The 19065-nt window shown below is 37.1% G+C and overlaps 1 protein-coding gene across 3 annotated transcripts in view; it reads left to right on the top strand.

Moving 5' to 3' along the window:
* PKN2 (protein kinase N2) overlaps positions 1–19065 on the top strand; it is a 193418-nt gene that overhangs the window by 137164 nt on the left and 37189 nt on the right. For all 3 annotated transcript variants that reach the window (XM_004483583.4, XM_058303216.1, XM_058303215.2), the window contains exons 7-8: positions 7065–7250; positions 8255–8364. In XM_004483583.4, the coding sequence (XP_004483640.1) occupies positions 7065–7250; positions 8255–8364 (296 nt within the window). The remainder of the gene's footprint in view (positions 1–7064; positions 7251–8254; positions 8365–19065) is intronic.

Here is a 19065-nt window from a genome sequence, read left to right as displayed (position 1 = left end):
TTGGCTTTTGTTGAATGCCTTTTCTCCATCGATCAAGATGATCATGTGATTTTTTCCCTCCGTTTGTTAAAGTGGTGTTTTACATTAATAGATTTTCTTTTGTTAGACCACTCTTGCATTCCAGAAATAAATCCCAGTTGGTTGTGGTGTATAATTCTTTTGATATGCTGTTGGATTCTATTTGCAAGTATTTTGTTGAGAATTTTGGCATCTATATTCATTAGAGAGGTTAGTCTGTTGTTATTTTTTTTCTTGTAGTGTCTTTATGTGGCTTTGGTATTAGGGTGATGTTAGCTTCATAAAATGTGTTGTGTAATTTTCCCTCCACTGCAATTTTTTTAGAAGAGTTTTAAAAGAATTGGTATTCTCAAAATGCTTTGAGAAATTCACCTGTGAAGCCATCTGGTTGTAGACTCTTCTTTGATGACTGATACAAGCTCTTTAAATGTGATTGGTTTGTTGGAGAGTTCCTGTATTTCTTTTAGGGCCAATGTAGGTTGATTGTTTCTAGGAATTCATACATTTCATCTAGGTTGTCTAGTATGATGGCATAGTTTCTTGTAATATCCTTTTTATTTTTTGAGGTCAGTTATAACTTCTCCCTTTTCATTTATTATTTCATTTATTTACAACTTCTCTCTTTTTTCTTTGTTAGTCTAGCCAAGGGTTTGTCAATTTTATTGATTTTCTCAAAGAACCAGCCTTCAGTTTTGTTGATTTTCTCTATATTTTTGTTCTCAATTTCATTTATTTCTACTCTAATATTATTATTTCCTTCCTTCTGCTGGAGAAAGATCCATGAGCACCTGAGAAGAATACATAATCTGCTTTGGGATGTAATGTTCTGTATATGTCTGTTAGGTCTAGCTCATTTATCACATTGTTTAATTTATCTGCCTTCTTGATGTTCTGTCTGTTTTTTCTATCTAATGATTTGAGTAGTGTGTTGAAGTCTCCAATTATTTTTTTTTAAAGATTTATTCATTTATTTTATTTCTCTCCCCTTCCTCCCCTACCCCGGTTGTCTGTTCTCTGTGTCTATTTGCTGCGTCGTCTTTGTCCACTTTTTTGTTGTCAGCGGCTCGGGAATCTGTGTTTTTTTTTGTTGTGTCATCTTGTTGTGTTAGCTCTCCGTGTGTGTGGCACCATTCCTGGGCAGGCTGCACTTTCTTTCGCGATGGGCGGATCTCCTTACGGGACACACTCCTTGCGCGTGGGGCTCCCCTACACGGGGACACCCCCGCGTGGCACAGCACTCCTTGCGCGCATCAACACTGAACGTGGGCCAGCTCCGCACGGGTCAAGGAGGCCCGGGATTTGAACCGCGGACCTCCCATGTGGTAGATGGACACCCTAAACACTGGGCCAAGTCTACCACCTCCAATTATTTTTGTAGCAATGTCTATTTCTTCTCTTAGTTTTGCCAGAGTTTTCCTCATGTATTTGGCATATCCTGGTCAGATGCATAGATATTATGACTGTTACTTCTTCCTGGTGGATTGTCCCTTCTGTTAATATATAATGGCCTTCTGTATCTCTTACAACTTTTTCGCATGTAAAGCTTTTTTATTCTGTTATTAGTATAGCTACCCCTGCTGTTTTTTTGGCTACAGTTTGTAATGGATTATCTTTTTCCAACCTTTCACTTTAATTCAGTTTGTATCTGGGTCTAATGTGAATCTCTGGTAGGCACATATGGATGGCGCCTGTTTTTTTATCCATTCTGTCAGCTTATATCTTTTGGTTGGTGAATTTAATCCATTCACATTCAGTGATATTACTGTAAATATATTATTTACTTCCACCATTTTATTCTTTGGTTTTCTATGTCGTATCTTGTTTTTGTCCTTTTACTCTTTTGGTTATCCTTTCTGCTATTCTTCCCTTCAACACTCACTTCCAAAGGTCGATTCTTTTTACAAACTCTCTTTCTGTTTATTTGTTAATATTTTAAACTCATCTTCATATTTGAAGGACAATTTTGCTGTATAAAGAATTCTTGGCTGACAGTTTTTCTCTTTCCTTTTCTTGATTATGTTATAGCATACCACTGCCTATTTGCCACCATGGTTTCTGATGAAAAAATCCACGCTAAGTCTTACTGGGAATTCTTTGTATGTGATGGTCTGCTTATCCCTTGATGTTCTCAGAATTTTCTCTTTATCTTTGACGTTTTGACATTCTGAGTAGTATGTGTCTTGAAGTAAGTCTATTCAGATTTATTCTGATTGGGGTATGCTGTGCTTCTTGGATGTGTAAATTTATTTATTTCTTGAGAGTTGGGAAATATTCAGTCATTATATCCTCAAATACTCTTTCTGCCCCTTTTCTCTTCTGTCCTCCAACTGCAACTCCCATGACAGGTATGTTGTTGAATTTTGTGTTATCATTGAAATCCCTGAGTCCCTGCTCAATTTTTTTATTCTTTTCTCTCTTCAGTTTCAGATGTCCTGTCTTCCACATCACTTATTCTTTCTTCTGTCATTTCAAGTCTGCCGTTGTATGCCTCTAATGTGTTTTTGATCTCACCTATTTCGTCTTTCATTCCTATAACCTCCGTTATCTTTCTTTTCAGGTTTTCAAATTCTTCTTTGTGTGCATCCAGTGTCTTCTTTATGGCCATTATCTCTTTAGACATACTGTCTTTCAAATTACTGATTTGACTTAGGAGATTTATATGAAACTTCTTGCTTAGTTGTCTAAAATCCTGTGTCTCATCTGCGGATCTGATATATCTTTTGCTTAGGTCATTTCTTCCATTTTCTTAGTATGATTTATAATTTTTTGCTGATGTTTAGGCATCTAATAATGATGGTGAGTTCACTGGAGGCTTAAATTCTCTCTTTTATGGGTATTTAGTGGTAGGAGGCTGTCACTGCCATTCTTTGATTCTTGGTTCAACCTGTTGTAGGTCTTTAGAATTGTCCCTGTTTGTTGCTCAGACTCAGTAATGGGTTGCAGACCTGCTCCCAAGGGCCTTGGGGAGAGAGGCTATAAAGGCCGAAAAAATCCTATTACTTTGTTTCCACTCATGCACTTCCTTTATCTGCCAGTAGATGGCACTCTTTGGTAGTCCTCTCACAGCAACAGTGTGGCAGAGGATTCTGCTTCATGGCTATTCAGAGCCTTGCAATTCAACTTTCTCAGAGGCTGTTCTCCAAACTTTGCTGGCAGACCCTCTTCTTCCAGGGCAGAAAATAATTCTACTCACCTCTGCATCCTCAACAACCTCTCCTGGTCTGAAGGGAGGCTGATTGAGAGGGTCTGATCTCTTTAGTCCTGGCTGGCTCTTTTTGTCTAGTAATCCTAACATTCATGTCAATTCTCAATTGTTTTTCATTGAGTTGATTTTTTTTTCCCTCTCACTATGGATATTTTCCTGTTTTTGATAGACAAATTCTAGGATTGATCTCTGGAGACACTTGCCCTTGTACAATTCTCTCCCCTGTAAACATGATGCAACATCACCCCTGTAACTGTAGTACATTATCTGGCAGAGGGTACTTTGCAGATGTTTTTAAGGTTATTAATCAGTTGAGTTTGAGTTCATCAAAAGGGCAGCTGCCTGGGTGATCCTTATCTAATCACCTTTAAAAGCAGATTTTCTCTGACCTGTGGTGGAAGGGAAAGTCAGTGGGATTTGAATCAAGAGAAGGATTTGATATGCCATTGATCACTTCAGGGTGGAGGCCCCAGCATGTTGAGGAATGTGAGTGGCCTCTAGAAGGTGGAAATAGCCCCTGGCAGCTAGCCATCAGGGAAACCTTAACCTCAGACCTCTTAACTACAAGGAACTGGATTCTGGCAACAACCTAAAGGAGCTTAGAAACCATTTCTTCCTCAGAGTTTTCAGATAAGAACCTAGCCTGCTGACACCATCATTTCTCCCTTGTAAGATCTTGATTAGAGTATGCAGCCAAGGCCACCCAGACTTCTGACCTACAGAACTGTGAGATAATAAATGGGTGTTGTTTTAAGCCACTAAGTTCATGGTAATTTGTTATACAGCAATAGGAAATTAATGTACTGTGTTGTCATTGATTTAGATGCCAGACATTGTGAATTTTACCTTGTTGGGTGTTGGTTGTTTTTGTCTTCTTTTAAACATTCTTGAGATTTGTTCTGGGTTATAGTAAAGTTACTTGGAAACAGTTTGTTCTTTCAGGTATTGCTTTTAAAATTTATTATGAGGGATCAGAGTAGTGTTTATTCTAGTACTGCTATTCTCTGCTCCTGCAGCAAGGCTCTTGTGGTTAATTTTCAGTGCCCCATGAATTACAGTGCTTTCAAGACTGGCCAGTAGGAACCGATATTATTACTGCCTGTAGGTGCTGTTTCTGCCAGTCCTTTTAGGTGCTTCTTTCTCTTGACTTAGGTTGTATCTGAATAGGCATGTGCTGACAGTACTTTGCTGAATACTCTGTGGGAGTACTTTCTACAGATTTCAGGAGTTTTTTTCCTCAGGACAGCTTTCTCCTTTTCATTACTCTGCCCTATGACTTTAGCTGCTTAGTGTCTTTGAACTTCAGTGTTGTCTCTTCAAGTCAGGTGATCTACATGGCTCTGCCAGAGTTCCCCTTCCCTGAATCCTGGAAACTCTCAAGACATAAGCTGGGGCAATCTTAGGACTCATCTCATTTGTTTCCCATCTCTCAAGGATCATTGTTCTTCATTGACTGATTCCAGTGTCTTTAAAGCTGTTGTGTTTTTGTTTTCTTTTTCATATATTTTGTCTGATATTTTAGTTATTTTAGTTGGGTAAATCCAAGTCCCTCCTACTGCTTCTTGATTTGAAACAGATGTCCTTCCAGTACTTTTAAATAATTTAAAACTTTAAATAAAATTGTTTTAATCATTTAATTTAAAAGAGACAGCTCTTACCAGAAATACTCTAACATTTTATGCTATGTGCAATGTTTTATTGTTAATACTGAAGCACAATTTGTTTTCTATTATAGTAAGTCTAGCCCAAATGATGACAAAGCCATATATCCAGATGTTCTAATTCATGGTTACTCATTTCTACTTTGAATACCTTTAGTATTTATTTGCCTAAGGAAATCGCAGTTATTTTATACTTAATTGCAACTCATAATTACTTAGATTAACTAAACTATTAGAATGAAAACCTAATATCAATTTTTTTTTAATTTTTTTATTTTTTATTGACTTTGTAATAATATTACATTAAAAATATATATGTGAGGTCCCATTCAACCCCACCCCCCCACCCCCCCTCTCCCCCCCCCAATAACACTCGTTCCCATCATCATGACACATCCATTGGATTTGGTAAGTACATCTTTGGGCACCTCTGCACCTCATATACATTGGTTCACATCATGGCCCATACTCTCCTCTATTCCATCATGTAGGCCCTGTGAGGATTTACAATGTCCGGTGATTACCTCTGAAGCACCATCCAGGGCAGCTCCATGTCCCGAAGACGCCTCCACCTCTCATCTCTTCCTGCCTTTCCCCATACCCTTTGTCCATTATGTCCACTTTTCCCAATCCAATGCCACCTCTTCTATGTGGACACTGGATTGGTTGTGTCCATTGCACCTTTATGTCAAGAGGAGGCTCAGATTCCACCTGGATGCTGGATGCAATCCTCCCATTTTCAGTTGTAATCACTCTAGGCTCCATGGTGTGGTGGTTGTCCTTCTTCACCTCCATCTTAGCTGAGTGTGGTAAGTCCAATAAATCAGATTGTAGGTGCTGGAGTCTGTTGAGGCTCAGGATCTGGCTATCACATTGTCAGTCCAGAGATTCAAATCCCCTAAATATATCTTAAACCCCAACATTAACTGCACCTCCAGCACATTAGCATGAAAGTCTTATGAAGGGAGATCCCATCTGAGTCCAGATTCATCACACATAAACACCATTTCCAAAGAGGGGCCATCTGCCCTGGTAGTTAACCCCATCGGCCATGACCATAACTCCCATGGGTCTCTTTAGCCCTCAAAGGAACTAATATCTGGGGGTTGTATCTGCTTTATCTGTCTCTCTGACTCTGCTCAGTTGTGCATGAGGGCAAACCTTCTGCCAGCCTCCAGACTCTTTTTTAGAAACTCGTAGCCATATAAACTCATTTCTCCTTTCCATTTCCCCCTTACTTTAGGTCAAACAGCATTTTAAAGTCATGGTAAACAAGAACCAGTTTATTTCTGGGGGGAAAAAAGCCTGTAAAGGCCTTTTTATGTTAACTACATTGTTATTAAACATAACTGTTATTCACGTAGTCAGATTTCCTTGTTTCTAATTTCTGTGTGTTTATTGCAATAGTTATAATTATTTAGTTTCTGTATTAGCCACATAAATTTGTAATTCTTCCATGTAATAGAAGTAGAAACAAGTATTTAGATGCACAAGAAGTTTATATAATTTGTTTTGTTTTATGCCCTACAGACAACTTTTGCAAGTGCTGTTCTTTTCTATAAAATTTCCTATGGTTGACCTAATTAAGAGTTTTTGTTGGGTTTCTCTAATTAATAAGGAAAGATGATAGTTACCTCACAAATCCTTATTAGAGAAGAGTTTTTGTTCTTTTAGCAGATCATTTTTTTCTGTTTCTGAATATGTAACTGAGACAAAATTAGTTCTATATATTAAGAATATTCTTGGGAAGTGGACTTGACCCAATGGATAGGGCGTCCATCTACCACATGATTGGTCCGCAGTTCAAACCCCAGGCCTCCTTGACCCGTGTGGAGCTGACCCACTCACAGTGCTGATGCATGCAAGGAGTGCCGTGCCATGCAGGGGTGTCCCCGCATAGGGGAGACCCATGTGCAAAGAATGCGCCCTGTAAGGAGAGCCACCCAGCATGAAAAAAAGCTCAGCCTGCCCAGGAATGGCGCCAGCACACACGGAAAGTTGACGCAGCAAGATGACGCAACAAAAAGAGACACAGATTCCCGTACCGCTGACAACAGAAGCAGAGAATGAACACAGAGAACAGACAGCTGAGGCGGGGGTGGGGGGGAGGGGAGAGAAATAAATAAAAATAAATCTTAAAAAAATATATATTCTTATGTATTATTTGTTTATGCCAAAAGGTACTTTGGAAGTTCGTCTTATGGGCTGCCAAGATATCCTAGAGAATGTCCCTGGACGATCAAAAGCTACATCGGTTGCACTACCTGGTTGGAGTCCAAGTGAAACCAGATCATCATTCATGAGCAGAACGAGTAAATGTAAAAGTGGAAGTAGTCGAAATCTCCTAAAAACTGATGACTTGTCCAGTTCAGTAATCTGATTTTTTAAATAAATTAATTAACAAGTTTAAAGGCCAATATAAGGGACTTAGCAATGGGGACAGAAAACAATGGGAAGAGTCACTGTTGGACAAAAACTTTAAAATTTTGATTTACAAAAATTAATTTTAAAATATTCAGAGCTATAATGTTGGGGAAGCAAAAGGCAACAAAATTTACTTTATTGAAAATACATTAGAAAATTGAATGGCATGTAGCTTGAATTGAGTAAAATATTAATCATCTGTCTTTGTGCCAACCTAAAGGTTTTACAGAGGCTATAAGACTTTTACTTCTTATATGATCATATTTTGATTCTTTGAATACTTTTGTGACATTTCCAAACTATCAGTGAAATTTTGATAATAGCACTTAGCCACTCTACCAAACATGTTTACTGGAATAGTAGGCCAGTATCCTAACAATAAACTGAAATGGGGTGGGGAGCAGTATATTGCAAGAGGGTCATGAAACACTAAAGTATAATTATAAACTATGATATAAATGTATAACTGGGGTGTGTATGTGTGTGTGAGAGAGAAAGACAATTCAACCTAGTATAGAGTACAAAGGTGAGATGTCTGTGCTTTCCCAAGTATAGAGAGGCATTAGGAAAAAATATGAAAATAAAGAATTGTTTAAGGCAACAAGCTCTATAATTGTAGTTCTAGAGAAGAAAAAGTGAATAACTGATACCGATATACACATATACACCCACACACATATATATAGATAATGTGGAATGCATGTACTGGTCACTTGTTTGTCTTTCAGCTCCATTCTAGTAGAAGCAAAATAGTTATTGTGTTTTTATCCAACACCAAGGACAATTCAGACATGTCACTATGTTTAAATATACCTAGCCATTTTAGATTCCAAGGCTTCAGTATTGATTATGAAAATCTTTATTTTTTTGAAGAGTCATGAGACTTTTTGCTATTTAACAGTGGTACTTTAAAATTGTTAAGCAAGTTAATAAATTTTCATTGCAGATGATGTTTGTGCTGTTTTGAAGCTAGATAATACTGTGGTTGGGCAAACTAGCTGGAAACCCATTTCCAATCAGTCATGGGACCAGAAGTTTACACTGGAACTAGACAGGGTAAGATGATAAACTTTTTACTTAAATTTTCATTTTGTATCTAAGTTTTATTTTGAAGAAACTTTTCATTAAGTTGTTTTATTAACAGAATAAAGGAAGAACTTAAGTATCTTTCACATTTATGATATGATGAGTTATTCATAAATCTACTTTATGATACAGGTGAATATCAGTTTACTGTAGTAACTTTGATTTGGTTGGTGTTAATCTAAAGGTTGAATGCAAGGTGAGATCTAATAGTGAAATATACTTAAAAAAAAATAACACACTATCTAACAACTAAGGTGAGTCTTCTAACCCACTATTTATAGGTTGTATTCTCAAAGCTGGATTTTAAATGAGTGATTATACTCAGTCACAGTCACCAAGCCCTTTGTGTTCTAGTGACTTTCGTCACTGATACAATTGACTAGGGTCCAATCTGTGGCTGTAAAACTCATCAGAATTTATCTTGGTCCACAGTAGATTCAGATCCATGACACTATTATTTTAGATGCTAGTGTATCCATTGGGATGTGGGAAGAAAATATTAAAATATCTAAAAAAATAGGAAAGAAATTAGGCTTTTATCATTTAGTTTTTAAATTGATAATATATTTGTCATTTTAAAAATTGCATGTATTAGTGAAAGCAGGTTCACAGTGCTTAATGATGATGTGAGCTGTGAAAATGTTTTGGTGATCACTGCTCTTGCCTCTACTTTTAAAATGTTTTTCTATCCTTACAACCAGCATCCTATTTCAGGTCCTATCATTACTTTTCTTGGTTCAGATACTAGCACTGCTACTTATACATTGAATATACTTGAGCAAAATACTTAACCTTTTCTGTATACCAATTTCCTTATTTTTAATACTGTCTTCCTTACTGAGGATGTGTTAGGATTAAATCCATGTAAAAATCTTAAACGAGTGGTAAGAATTTGTTGATTTCAGCTATTTTTACTAAAGTAATCTACTAATTGACTTCCATGTGTCTGACTACCAGACTGATCTTCATAAAATACTACTTTTACCCCTCATTCATTCTCTGGTCTAGCATCATTCATTTAATCATTAAATATGATTCATTCATTTAATCAACAAATATTCATTGATATATACTTTGTTCCAGGTGGTAGATTAGCAGTGAATAATATAATCAAGGTTTATCAAGGTTCCCCACAAAGAACTTAGATTTCAATGCATTTTCACTATTTATCTGATTAATTGCAGTCTTTACCATTACGTCCACAACTGTCTAAGAGTCCACCACCTCATTTCCAAAATATATCTCTATTTTGATGGTTTTCATTTAAAAATATATTAAGACCTTGAATGCTAGGCGAAGCTGTTTAGACTTACTGGTAGTGGGGATGGCAGGAGGTGTATCAAAAATTTTGATCTTGCAATTTGTATGAAGGATGGGTTTGAAGGAGAATTGACTAAAGGCCTATAAATTGGTAGGGAGCTACCTCAGTAGTACAACTATAAGATGATGAGAGCTTGAACTAAAATGTGGCAGTAGGAATAAAGGGATGTATGTGGAAAGTGAAGGAAAAATCAGTATGACAATGATTTCACAAAAGTTAGGAAAGATTAATTTTAGAGAGGAATGAGTTCAATTTAGCTATTTTTTAGCAATTAAATAATGATATGAGGGCAGAACTGGTTAAGTGAATAGAGAAGTCATCTGCTTAGAAATCATAGAAAACACCATCTAAGTAGATAAGATGCCCACAAATAATTATTGAGCACCTTATATGTGCCAGGCAATTTATACAGTATTGGGTTTACAGAGATAATATAAAAGAACTCCTTGCTGCAATGGAACTATTAGGCTGCATAATTACTTATTTTATCTTCTGTGCCAAGCACTATTCTAGATGCTGGTGATTATTTATCAAAATAGATAAAGTTACTATACTTATGAACCTATATTCTAATGAGGGGAGATAAACAATAAACAAGTTTTTAAAAATCTACAAGTGTTATGAAGGAAACTGGTTTAAGGGATTGGGTGGGGAGGTGATATACGTTAGATAGGGTAATTAAGAAAGCTTCTTTGAAGAGCTACATTTGGCCTGAGAACTGGTGGGTGAAAATGAAAAATTATTGTATTTGCAAAGATCCAAGGAAAAAGTGATTTCAGCAGAGGAGATAAAATGTGCAACCTGCCTGAGGTAGGAGAAAGCTCATTGTAGCCAAAAATAGGAGAAGAGCAGAGGTAGGTAGGTACCAGATTATTAGGGACTTTATAGGCTATGAATTGGAAGACAGTTGAAGGGATTAGGGTGATGATGGCTTCATAAAATGTATTTGGTAATTTTCCATCTTTTTCACTTTTTTGGAAGAGTTTGAATAAGATCAATATTAATTATTCTCAAAATGTTTGGTAGAATTCAACTGTGAAGTCGCCTGGTCCTGGACTTTTCTTTATTGGAAGATTTTTGATGACTGATTCAATCTCTTTACTTGTGAATGGTTTGTTGAGTTCCTTTATTTCTTGTGTAGTCCATTTAGGTTGTTTGTGCCTTTTTAGAAATTTGTCCATTTCATCTAGGTTGTCTAATTTGTTGGCATACAGTTTCTCGTAATATCCTCTTAACGATCCTTTTTATTTCTGTGGGGTCAGTTGTAACTTCACCCCTTTCATTTCTAATTTTGTTTGTTTGTATCTTCTCTCTTTTTTTTCTTTGTTATCGAGCTAAGTAAAGCTTTGTCAATTTTATTGATCTTCTAAAAAAACCAGCTTTTGGCTTTGCTGATTTTCTCTATTGTTTTATTTCTTCTCAATTTCATTTATTTCTGCTCTAATCTTTGTGGGGTTTTTTTGTTGTTGTTGTTTGGTTTCTGAACTCTTTATTCTTCTGCATTGTTCCATTTATCTATCTTTACACCAAATACCACACTCTCTAATCTTTGTTATTTCCTTCTTTCTGCCTGCTTTGATTGGTTTGCTGTTCTTTTTCTAGTTTCTCCAGGTGTTCAGTTAGGTTTTTTATTTCAGTTCGTTCTTCTTTTTTAATAAGGCATTTAGGGCTATAAATTTCCCTCTGAGCACTCTCTTCACTGTATCCCATATGTTTTGATAAGTTATGCTCTTGTTTTTATTCATCTCAAGATGCCTACTAATTTCTCTTGCAATTTCTTCTTATATCCACTGATTGTTTAGGAGTGTATTGTTTAGCCTCCATAGATTTGCAGATTTTCCCTTTCCACCTATTATTGATTTCTAGGTTCATTCCATTATGACCAGAGAAGGTGCTCTGTATAATTGCAGTCGTTTTAAATTTATTTAGACTGTTTTGTGGCCCAACCTGTGATCTATCCTAGAGAAAGATCCATGAGCACTTGAGAATATAACCTGTTGCTTTGGGATACAGTGTTCTGATCCAGCTCATTTATCACATTGCTCAAGTTCTCTGCTTCCTTGTTAATTTCTGTCTAGTTGTTATGTCTGTCAACTTTTAAGCGGTATCTGAGGAACAGGAGAAGAAAGAAAGATTTGCCAAGGAGAGAGAAAAAACTGAGTTGGATTAAGTCACACCTAGAGCATTCGTTATATAAGATTGTACAGTGATGACCTGATAGAATAGTGAGATGATGAAAATTACATTACAATTGAAGGAAAGCGGGATTTTAAGCCTATTGAAGGAGATTTAACAAAGATTTGGTAACTGTCAGAAGTTAAAAGGAGGAACAGTGGAAAAATACTTAGTCTAGGGACAGTATTGAAGTATCAATTTGTGTGTCAACTCTAATCGAATGGTAGTAACTTTCTGGAGCTCATTGTTAAGGAAGTTTCCTGGGGAAGGTCCTGATTTTCAGAAGATAGTACACTGATCAAGTAGTAATGTGTGCTAAATGCTTGATGAACAGGCAAACTATGACCTGTATGCTACATGTTTCTTCTTTAGATTAACTGTATCCTTTCTGACTGTGGAGGACAAATCAGAAGTCAATGGATGACAGATTTCATTCCAACACAAGGAAAAATAATACGCTGATAAATTCACTCCTATAGGAAATAATAAGTTCTCTTTTAATAAGGTCCAACAGGCAACTTGTGTGAGAGACTTTAATGGAACTCTTATATCAGATAAAAGTTACATTTCTAAGATTTTTTTCATCTCTGTATTTTCTCCTAGAGGGCATAAGAAGAACCGAATTTGTCATATACTATAAATTAGACTGATAAAATTCCGTCAGGTACACCGGAAAGAGAAATACAGTTGGGTTGTTAGTATATATAGGCATTATCTTCATGTACTGCTATATTTGAGTCTTCTTTCTAAATCGTCTGAAATTAGATATTTATGACCATAAAATGTTTCTTTCTGTTCCTAGTCATTTTTTAAATATAATTTTTAATTTTTTTAAAAAACTTAGATTACATAAATGTTACATAAAAAAATATAGGGATTTCCCATATGCCCCACTCCCTACTCCTGCCACGTTTTCCCTCATCAACATCCTTCATTAGTGTGGTACATTTGCCACAATTGATGAATACATCTTGGAGCATTGCCACTAAGCATGGATTATAGTTTTGATTGTTACTCTCTCCTGCACATTTTTGTAAGTTTTTAAAAGATACACAGTGGCCTGTGTCTGTCATTGCATTGTCATTCAGGACGATTCCCAAGTCCTGAAAGTGCCCCCAAATTACACCTATTTTTCCCTCTCCCTCTCCTCACCCTCCAGTGGCCACTGCCTCTATATCAATTATAAGAGTTCTTCCATTGCTAGGATCACAACAAGTCTACAGTAGAACAATTGTAAGTGTACTCTAGCCCACTGTTCATTAACTAATCCTGAGGATTCAGGGATAGTGATACCCACTCCACCTCTAATTGAGAGGGGGCTTAGATACAATGGGGCAGATAGATGGGACTGTCTTGCTTGCTGTTGCAGACCTTGTTCCTTGAGATGGTTGTTGTCAGTCATCATCTCCTTATTAGTTGTCCTGAATGAGTCCAATGAACTGGAGGGTAGGTGTTGCAAATCTTTTGAGACTCAGAGCCTAACTGGTACATGGAAAACCCAAAGATTTAAGTGTCTTGGACATACACCTGTCAGCTCTACTACTGACTACAGGTTCAAATAGAAGGGACAGAAAAGCCATGTGTAAGTAAACCACTATTGAGTCCAACTCTGTCACAGTGGGGAGCATAAATTCCAAAGTAGTCCCCATTGACAGGGTGCCAAACTCCTGAGCTGTCTGCCCTGCCTATAGTGTCTGGATATCTCCAGAGCCTTTAGGAGCCCCACTGTTTGAGAGAATTTTTACCTTGGCAGTCAATGAGTTCCTGCTGAGACATGCATAAGCGTAACCTCTTGTTTCCAGTCATTTTTTATGTGGATAATAGGTTTGCTGTAACATTAGCTTTGAAACTAGAAAGATTTAGTTATTAGTGCATCTGCTACTCATAGCTGTGTGATACTGGGCAAGTTATATAACCTTACTTAGGAATGTTCATTTTACTATACCTAAAATGGGAATAAAAATATGCTCATAGTGCTGTTAGGATAAAAACTTCAGTAATATATAAAATGCCTTGTAGTACCTGGCACATTACAGCCACTCAGTGGTATTAGTCCCTTCTTCATCCTTGGATTTGATGCTATTTGACTATGAATTTGAGTATAATGAAAGGGCATTTAGGTATGAGAGAATTAATTGTTTGAATGTAATTTTGTTTCATTTAAGAACCTATTTAAAGTAATTATAGGATTTTTGAAGTAGGATATGAACAAAATTAACTTAAGAGACAGAATTATTGTTCCTCTATGTATGCTACAAGTGTTAGAGGGAAACTGACTGGCTAGAAGTTTTCTCTTTTATCCACGTTATTGTGTGTGTTGGTTTGGAACTTATGTACCCCAGCAAAAGCATTTTCTTAAAGTTAATTCATTTCTGTGGGTGTGATGCCATTTTAAGACCTTTTGATGAAGTCATATTCAGTTAAGGTGTGACCCACCTCATTCAGGATGTATCTTAATCCTTTTACTGAATTCCTTTATAAACGGAATGATAGAGTGAGAGGAAGAGAAAGCCACAGGAATCAACAAGCTGAAATCAACAAAACTAGAAAGAGAAGGAAGATCGCAGCAGGCATCACCATGTGCCTTGTCTTATGGCAGAGGAGCCAAGGATTGCTGGTAGTCAGTCTTCAGGAAGAAAGTATCGCCTTGATTTGGACATTTTCATATACTCAAAACTGTAAACTAATAAATGCCCATTCTTTAAGTAAACCCTTTTCATGGTATTTCCTTAGAGCAGCCTAGGAAACCAAAACAGATTTTGGTACCTGGAATGCAGTGCTGCTATTGCAAATAAGAAAAATGTGGAAATGGCTTTGGAATTGGATAATGGGTAGAAGCTTGGAAAATTTTGAGGCACTCAAGAGGAAAGGCCTAGATTGCTCAGAAGAGACTTGGTAGAAAAAAAATGGATGCTAAAGATACTTCTGATGAGGCTTTGGAAGAAAATGATGAATGTGTTACTGGAAACTGGAGGAAAGGCAATCTTTATTATAAAGTGGCAGAGAATTTGGCAAAATTTAGATCTGATGTCAGATGGAAGGTAGAATTTAAAGAGTGATGAATCTAGTTATTCAACTAAGGAGATCTCCAAACTGAGTGTGGAAAATGTAGCCAGATTTCTCCTTGCAGGTTAAAGTAAGTACCAGAGGAAAAGGATAAGCTGAGAACTGAACTCCTGGGCACAAAGAAACCAGAAATTGATGATTTGGAAAATTCTGAGCTTCCGGAAAGAGAGTCCCCATAAAGTAGTGTTCCATGTGAGGGTTTAACTGATCATGGAAGTAGTTAGCAATTTCCATGGAAGTCAAAATTGGAAATGGAATTATCCCAGAAGGATTTGTGGAAAGTTTACTTGTCTGGTGGTTTGGACTCTTGTGAACTACATGTAAAACCGACAGGTTGTTTTTCTTTTGCGGGATCCATATGAATGGAACAGCTGCCAGCCTGGACAAAAAAGGAACAGATTTAAGGAAAAAATCACTTCAAGTACAGATCCGTGGAAGCTGAAGTCTGGGCCAAAGATATCCTCTTGGGCCAGGAGAGTAAGCCCACCTATGTGTGGAAAGGGTGGGTCTGCCCTGGCACTTGGAGGGGGCAGGCTTTCCACACCATTTTTCAGAAAGAGTGCTGCCATTCCAGTGTTCTGAGGTTGGAGCCTGTGCCCTGAGGATTGTGGAGCGTTTGGCCACCATCCAGATGCTTGGAGAGATTGGAGCCTTCACCCCAATGTTTGGAGAAATCATGGCTGCTGCATGAGCACTTTGGAGGGGTGCCGCTCCATCAGTCCCATAGCACAAAATATTATGCCATAGATGACTCTCAGACTTCAAAATCTAATGAAATGTGCCCTGCTGGGTTTTGGCGTTGTTTGGGACTCATGATCCATTTTCCTTCTAATTTCTCACTGTGGAAATGGAAGTATCTGTACTATGCCTGTCCCTACTTTGTATAGTGAAAGCAGTTAACTTGTTCTCTAGGTTGCAGAGGTCTACAGATGGAGGAAAATTGTTCCCCAGGACACACCACACCTATAACTGATTTTGATAAGATTTTGTACTAAGTATTATTTCTAAAATGACTAAGGCTTTTGGCATGTTTTGATGGGATGAATGTATTCTGCACATAGAAAGAACATGTCTTTTTGGGGTCCAGAGGGTAGAGTATGTTGGTTTGGAATTCTGTGTACCCCAAAAAAACATATTCTTAAAGGTAATTCATAGCTGTGAGTGTGAACCTATAAGTAGTATGGTTTGATGAGGCTATTTCAGTTAAGGGGTGACCCACCTCAATTTGGATGAGTCTTAATCTTATTAGTAGAGTCCTTTATAAATGGAATTAATACAGAGAAAAAGCTACAGAAGCAAGAAGCGTACATCAATGAAATACAGAAGAGAAATGCTACCATGTGCCTTTCCATGTGGTTGATGAGCCAAGGATCAGCAGCAGTTAGTCTTCAGATGAAAACATTGCCTTGCTTATGCCTTGACTTGGTTTTCCTGGATTCAAACCATAAGCAAATAAATTCTCATTGTTTAAAACAAGTCATTTCATAGTATTTGCTTGAAACAGCCTAGGAAACTAAAACATTCTGTTAAGTGTTTATATTTAAAAGAGCACGTAAAGGTAACTATTTGTCTTGCTATCATTTTATACTTGAGGAAACTGAGAATCAGGTTAGTTGGATATTAATAAAACTTAAAACTGGGACTAGACCTTCAGTATCCTAACTTCTAAATGATGTTCTTTTTCCATGGGAATTTAAATAAGATAGGAAGATAGCAACATAGAAATTGATGAAATCCTGGAAGAGAGGAAACAGTTTTTAAATTACCTAAGCCGCAAGCTGAGAAAAGTAGAAAAACTTGTGATAAAAATTCATTGGTTGTTCTTTACTTTCACTTATAATCTTCATCTAAAATTATTTTCTTCTCTGTGGCATCAAGCATTCTTTCTACTCTGGGGTTATATTCCCTTTGAAACTTGGGCAACACTGAATAACTAAATAAAGCTATTCATCCTCAACCTTCTAGGGTCCTGATATAATTTAATTATTAACTTCTCTTAAGCCAGAGACCACATTCCCTGTGATGTTAACTCCTTTACTTTACATAGTACATTTTACTTTTTCATGTGCTTTTTAATATTTTATCACTTATATGTAATGTATACTGTTTCCAGGGAATGCTCACTTTAAGCTGACATGTTCACATCTAACATTTTGCCTCAAATGTCAAGTTTTGCTTTTATGGCATTCTAAATCTAAGGTATCTGTACTGTTTCTGTCTTTTTCAAGATACAGAGGTTCATGGGATTTTTTTTTTTTTTTTTTTTTTAAGAATTGTAAGGTGCTTTAGAAATGATTTATTATATTCCTGGGAGCTTTCGGGTTCTGCAGAATTTTCTCACGAGGCACTCTAGAGGGGTAATATGTAAAGAGGGATAGCCAAGCAGTTCCAGAGATACCCCAGCCTTTTGTTTTGTTTTGTTGTGATGTTCTGTGTAAAATGGCAATGGAATTAAAAAAAAAAAAACGACTTGAAAATTGCTAATGCAATCCAGCCCCTTGGATTTTACAGATAAGGACGTTATAGCCCAGGGATTAAGTAACTAGCCCAAGGTACAATTCAATATTCTTTTGAAGTCTACTGACTACCAGTTTTGTGTTCTTTTTATTCTTATCGTGATTATCCTTCTTGTATTTCCTTATTAAATATGCAAGCTGTAAAATATCTTTTTCCCTGAAATCCCTCAGCCTTCCTGTTTTCAAGTTGCATCTTCCCATCAGAGATTGAAATAAAAGACAGGATGGTACATTAAGCTCCTAATCTAACCCCTTCTTTTTCACATATCCTTTTGAATAACCTCAGAGAATAGAGAAAATTCTTAATCAGTATTAGAAATAGAGGCGGGCTCTGTCCTTAGAAATGAAACTTAGAACAATTTTATCAGGTTTCAATGCAGTTAAAAGCAGAGTGGTAAAAAATGTTGTCTAATCTCTGGGATAGTAGGGACTAGAGGACATAATGGAAGTGAGAGCCAGTAAAAAAGGTAGAAAAGGTAGTAGGATTAATGGATTGGGAATAATATTGGGATTGAAGTATCATTGATGTTGAGGAATTAGAGAGAGTAAGCTGGGATGTTAGTGATGGTCAGAGAGAATGATGCAAACAGTTGAGACTGGGATGACTGAGGTAATTGGTATGATGGTATGACATCAGAGTGAGAGTCTGAAGTAGGATAGAAGACAAGATTATTAGAAAAGAATTCAAAGGATTCTTACTATTGGCTTCTTATTTTCAAAAATTATCGACATCACATTAAACAAAGTTGGAATTTAACTCTCAAACCACCCGTATATATATATATATTCCTATTCTTATTCTCCCAAATAGTTAGATTAAATCAATAATTCATGTTTGTTTGTTTTTTAAGATTTATTTATTTTATTTATTTATTTCTCTCCCCTCCCCCCCCCACCCTTGTTGTCTGTTCTCTGTGTCTATTTGCTGCATCTTCTTTGTCTGCTTCTGTTGTTGTCAGCGGCACGGGAATCTTTGTCTCTTTTTGTTGCATCATCTTGTTGTGTCAGCTCTCCGTGTGTGTGGCACCATTCCTGGGCAGGCTGCACTTTCTTTCGCACTGGGCAGCTCTCCTTATGAGACGCACTCCTTGCGCGTGGGGCTCCCCTACACGGGGGGACACCCCTGTGTGTCATGGCACTCCTTGCGTGCATCAGCACTGTGCGTGGGCCAGCTCCACACGGGTCAAGGAGGCCCAGGGTTTGAACTGCGGGCCTCCCACTTGGTAGACGGATGCCCTAACCACTGGGCCAAGTCTGCCATCATGTTTATATTATTATGACTATATATAAATATTGTTTATAAATGACCCATATTCTGAACTATAATTACATTTCCTTTTTGGTACCATTTTCTTTTTCGTTCTTTGGGCTATAATTGCATATTTATTTTGGTTTTTGTTTTGTTTTGCTTTGCTCAGTCTTCTATGTACCTATCATTTATCCCCGAAGTTTTACAGAAGGACTCTGAAACTCAACTTCTATCTAAGCAAATTTGTCTGGTAATCAGTTTCTTCCCCTCCCACCCCCACCCCCCCACCCCCCACCCCCGGAGAGGACATTCTGCTCCAATTTTTTTATTTTTTTAAAGATTCA

The sequence above is a fragment of the Dasypus novemcinctus genome, chromosome 9 (assembly GCF_030445035.2).
Source record: "Dasypus novemcinctus isolate mDasNov1 chromosome 9, mDasNov1.1.hap2, whole genome shotgun sequence".
Taxonomy (NCBI): domain Eukaryota; kingdom Metazoa; phylum Chordata; class Mammalia; order Cingulata; family Dasypodidae; genus Dasypus; species Dasypus novemcinctus.
Note: the sequence above shows the minus strand (reverse complement) of the source record. Positions and strands in the feature narration are given on the sequence as shown.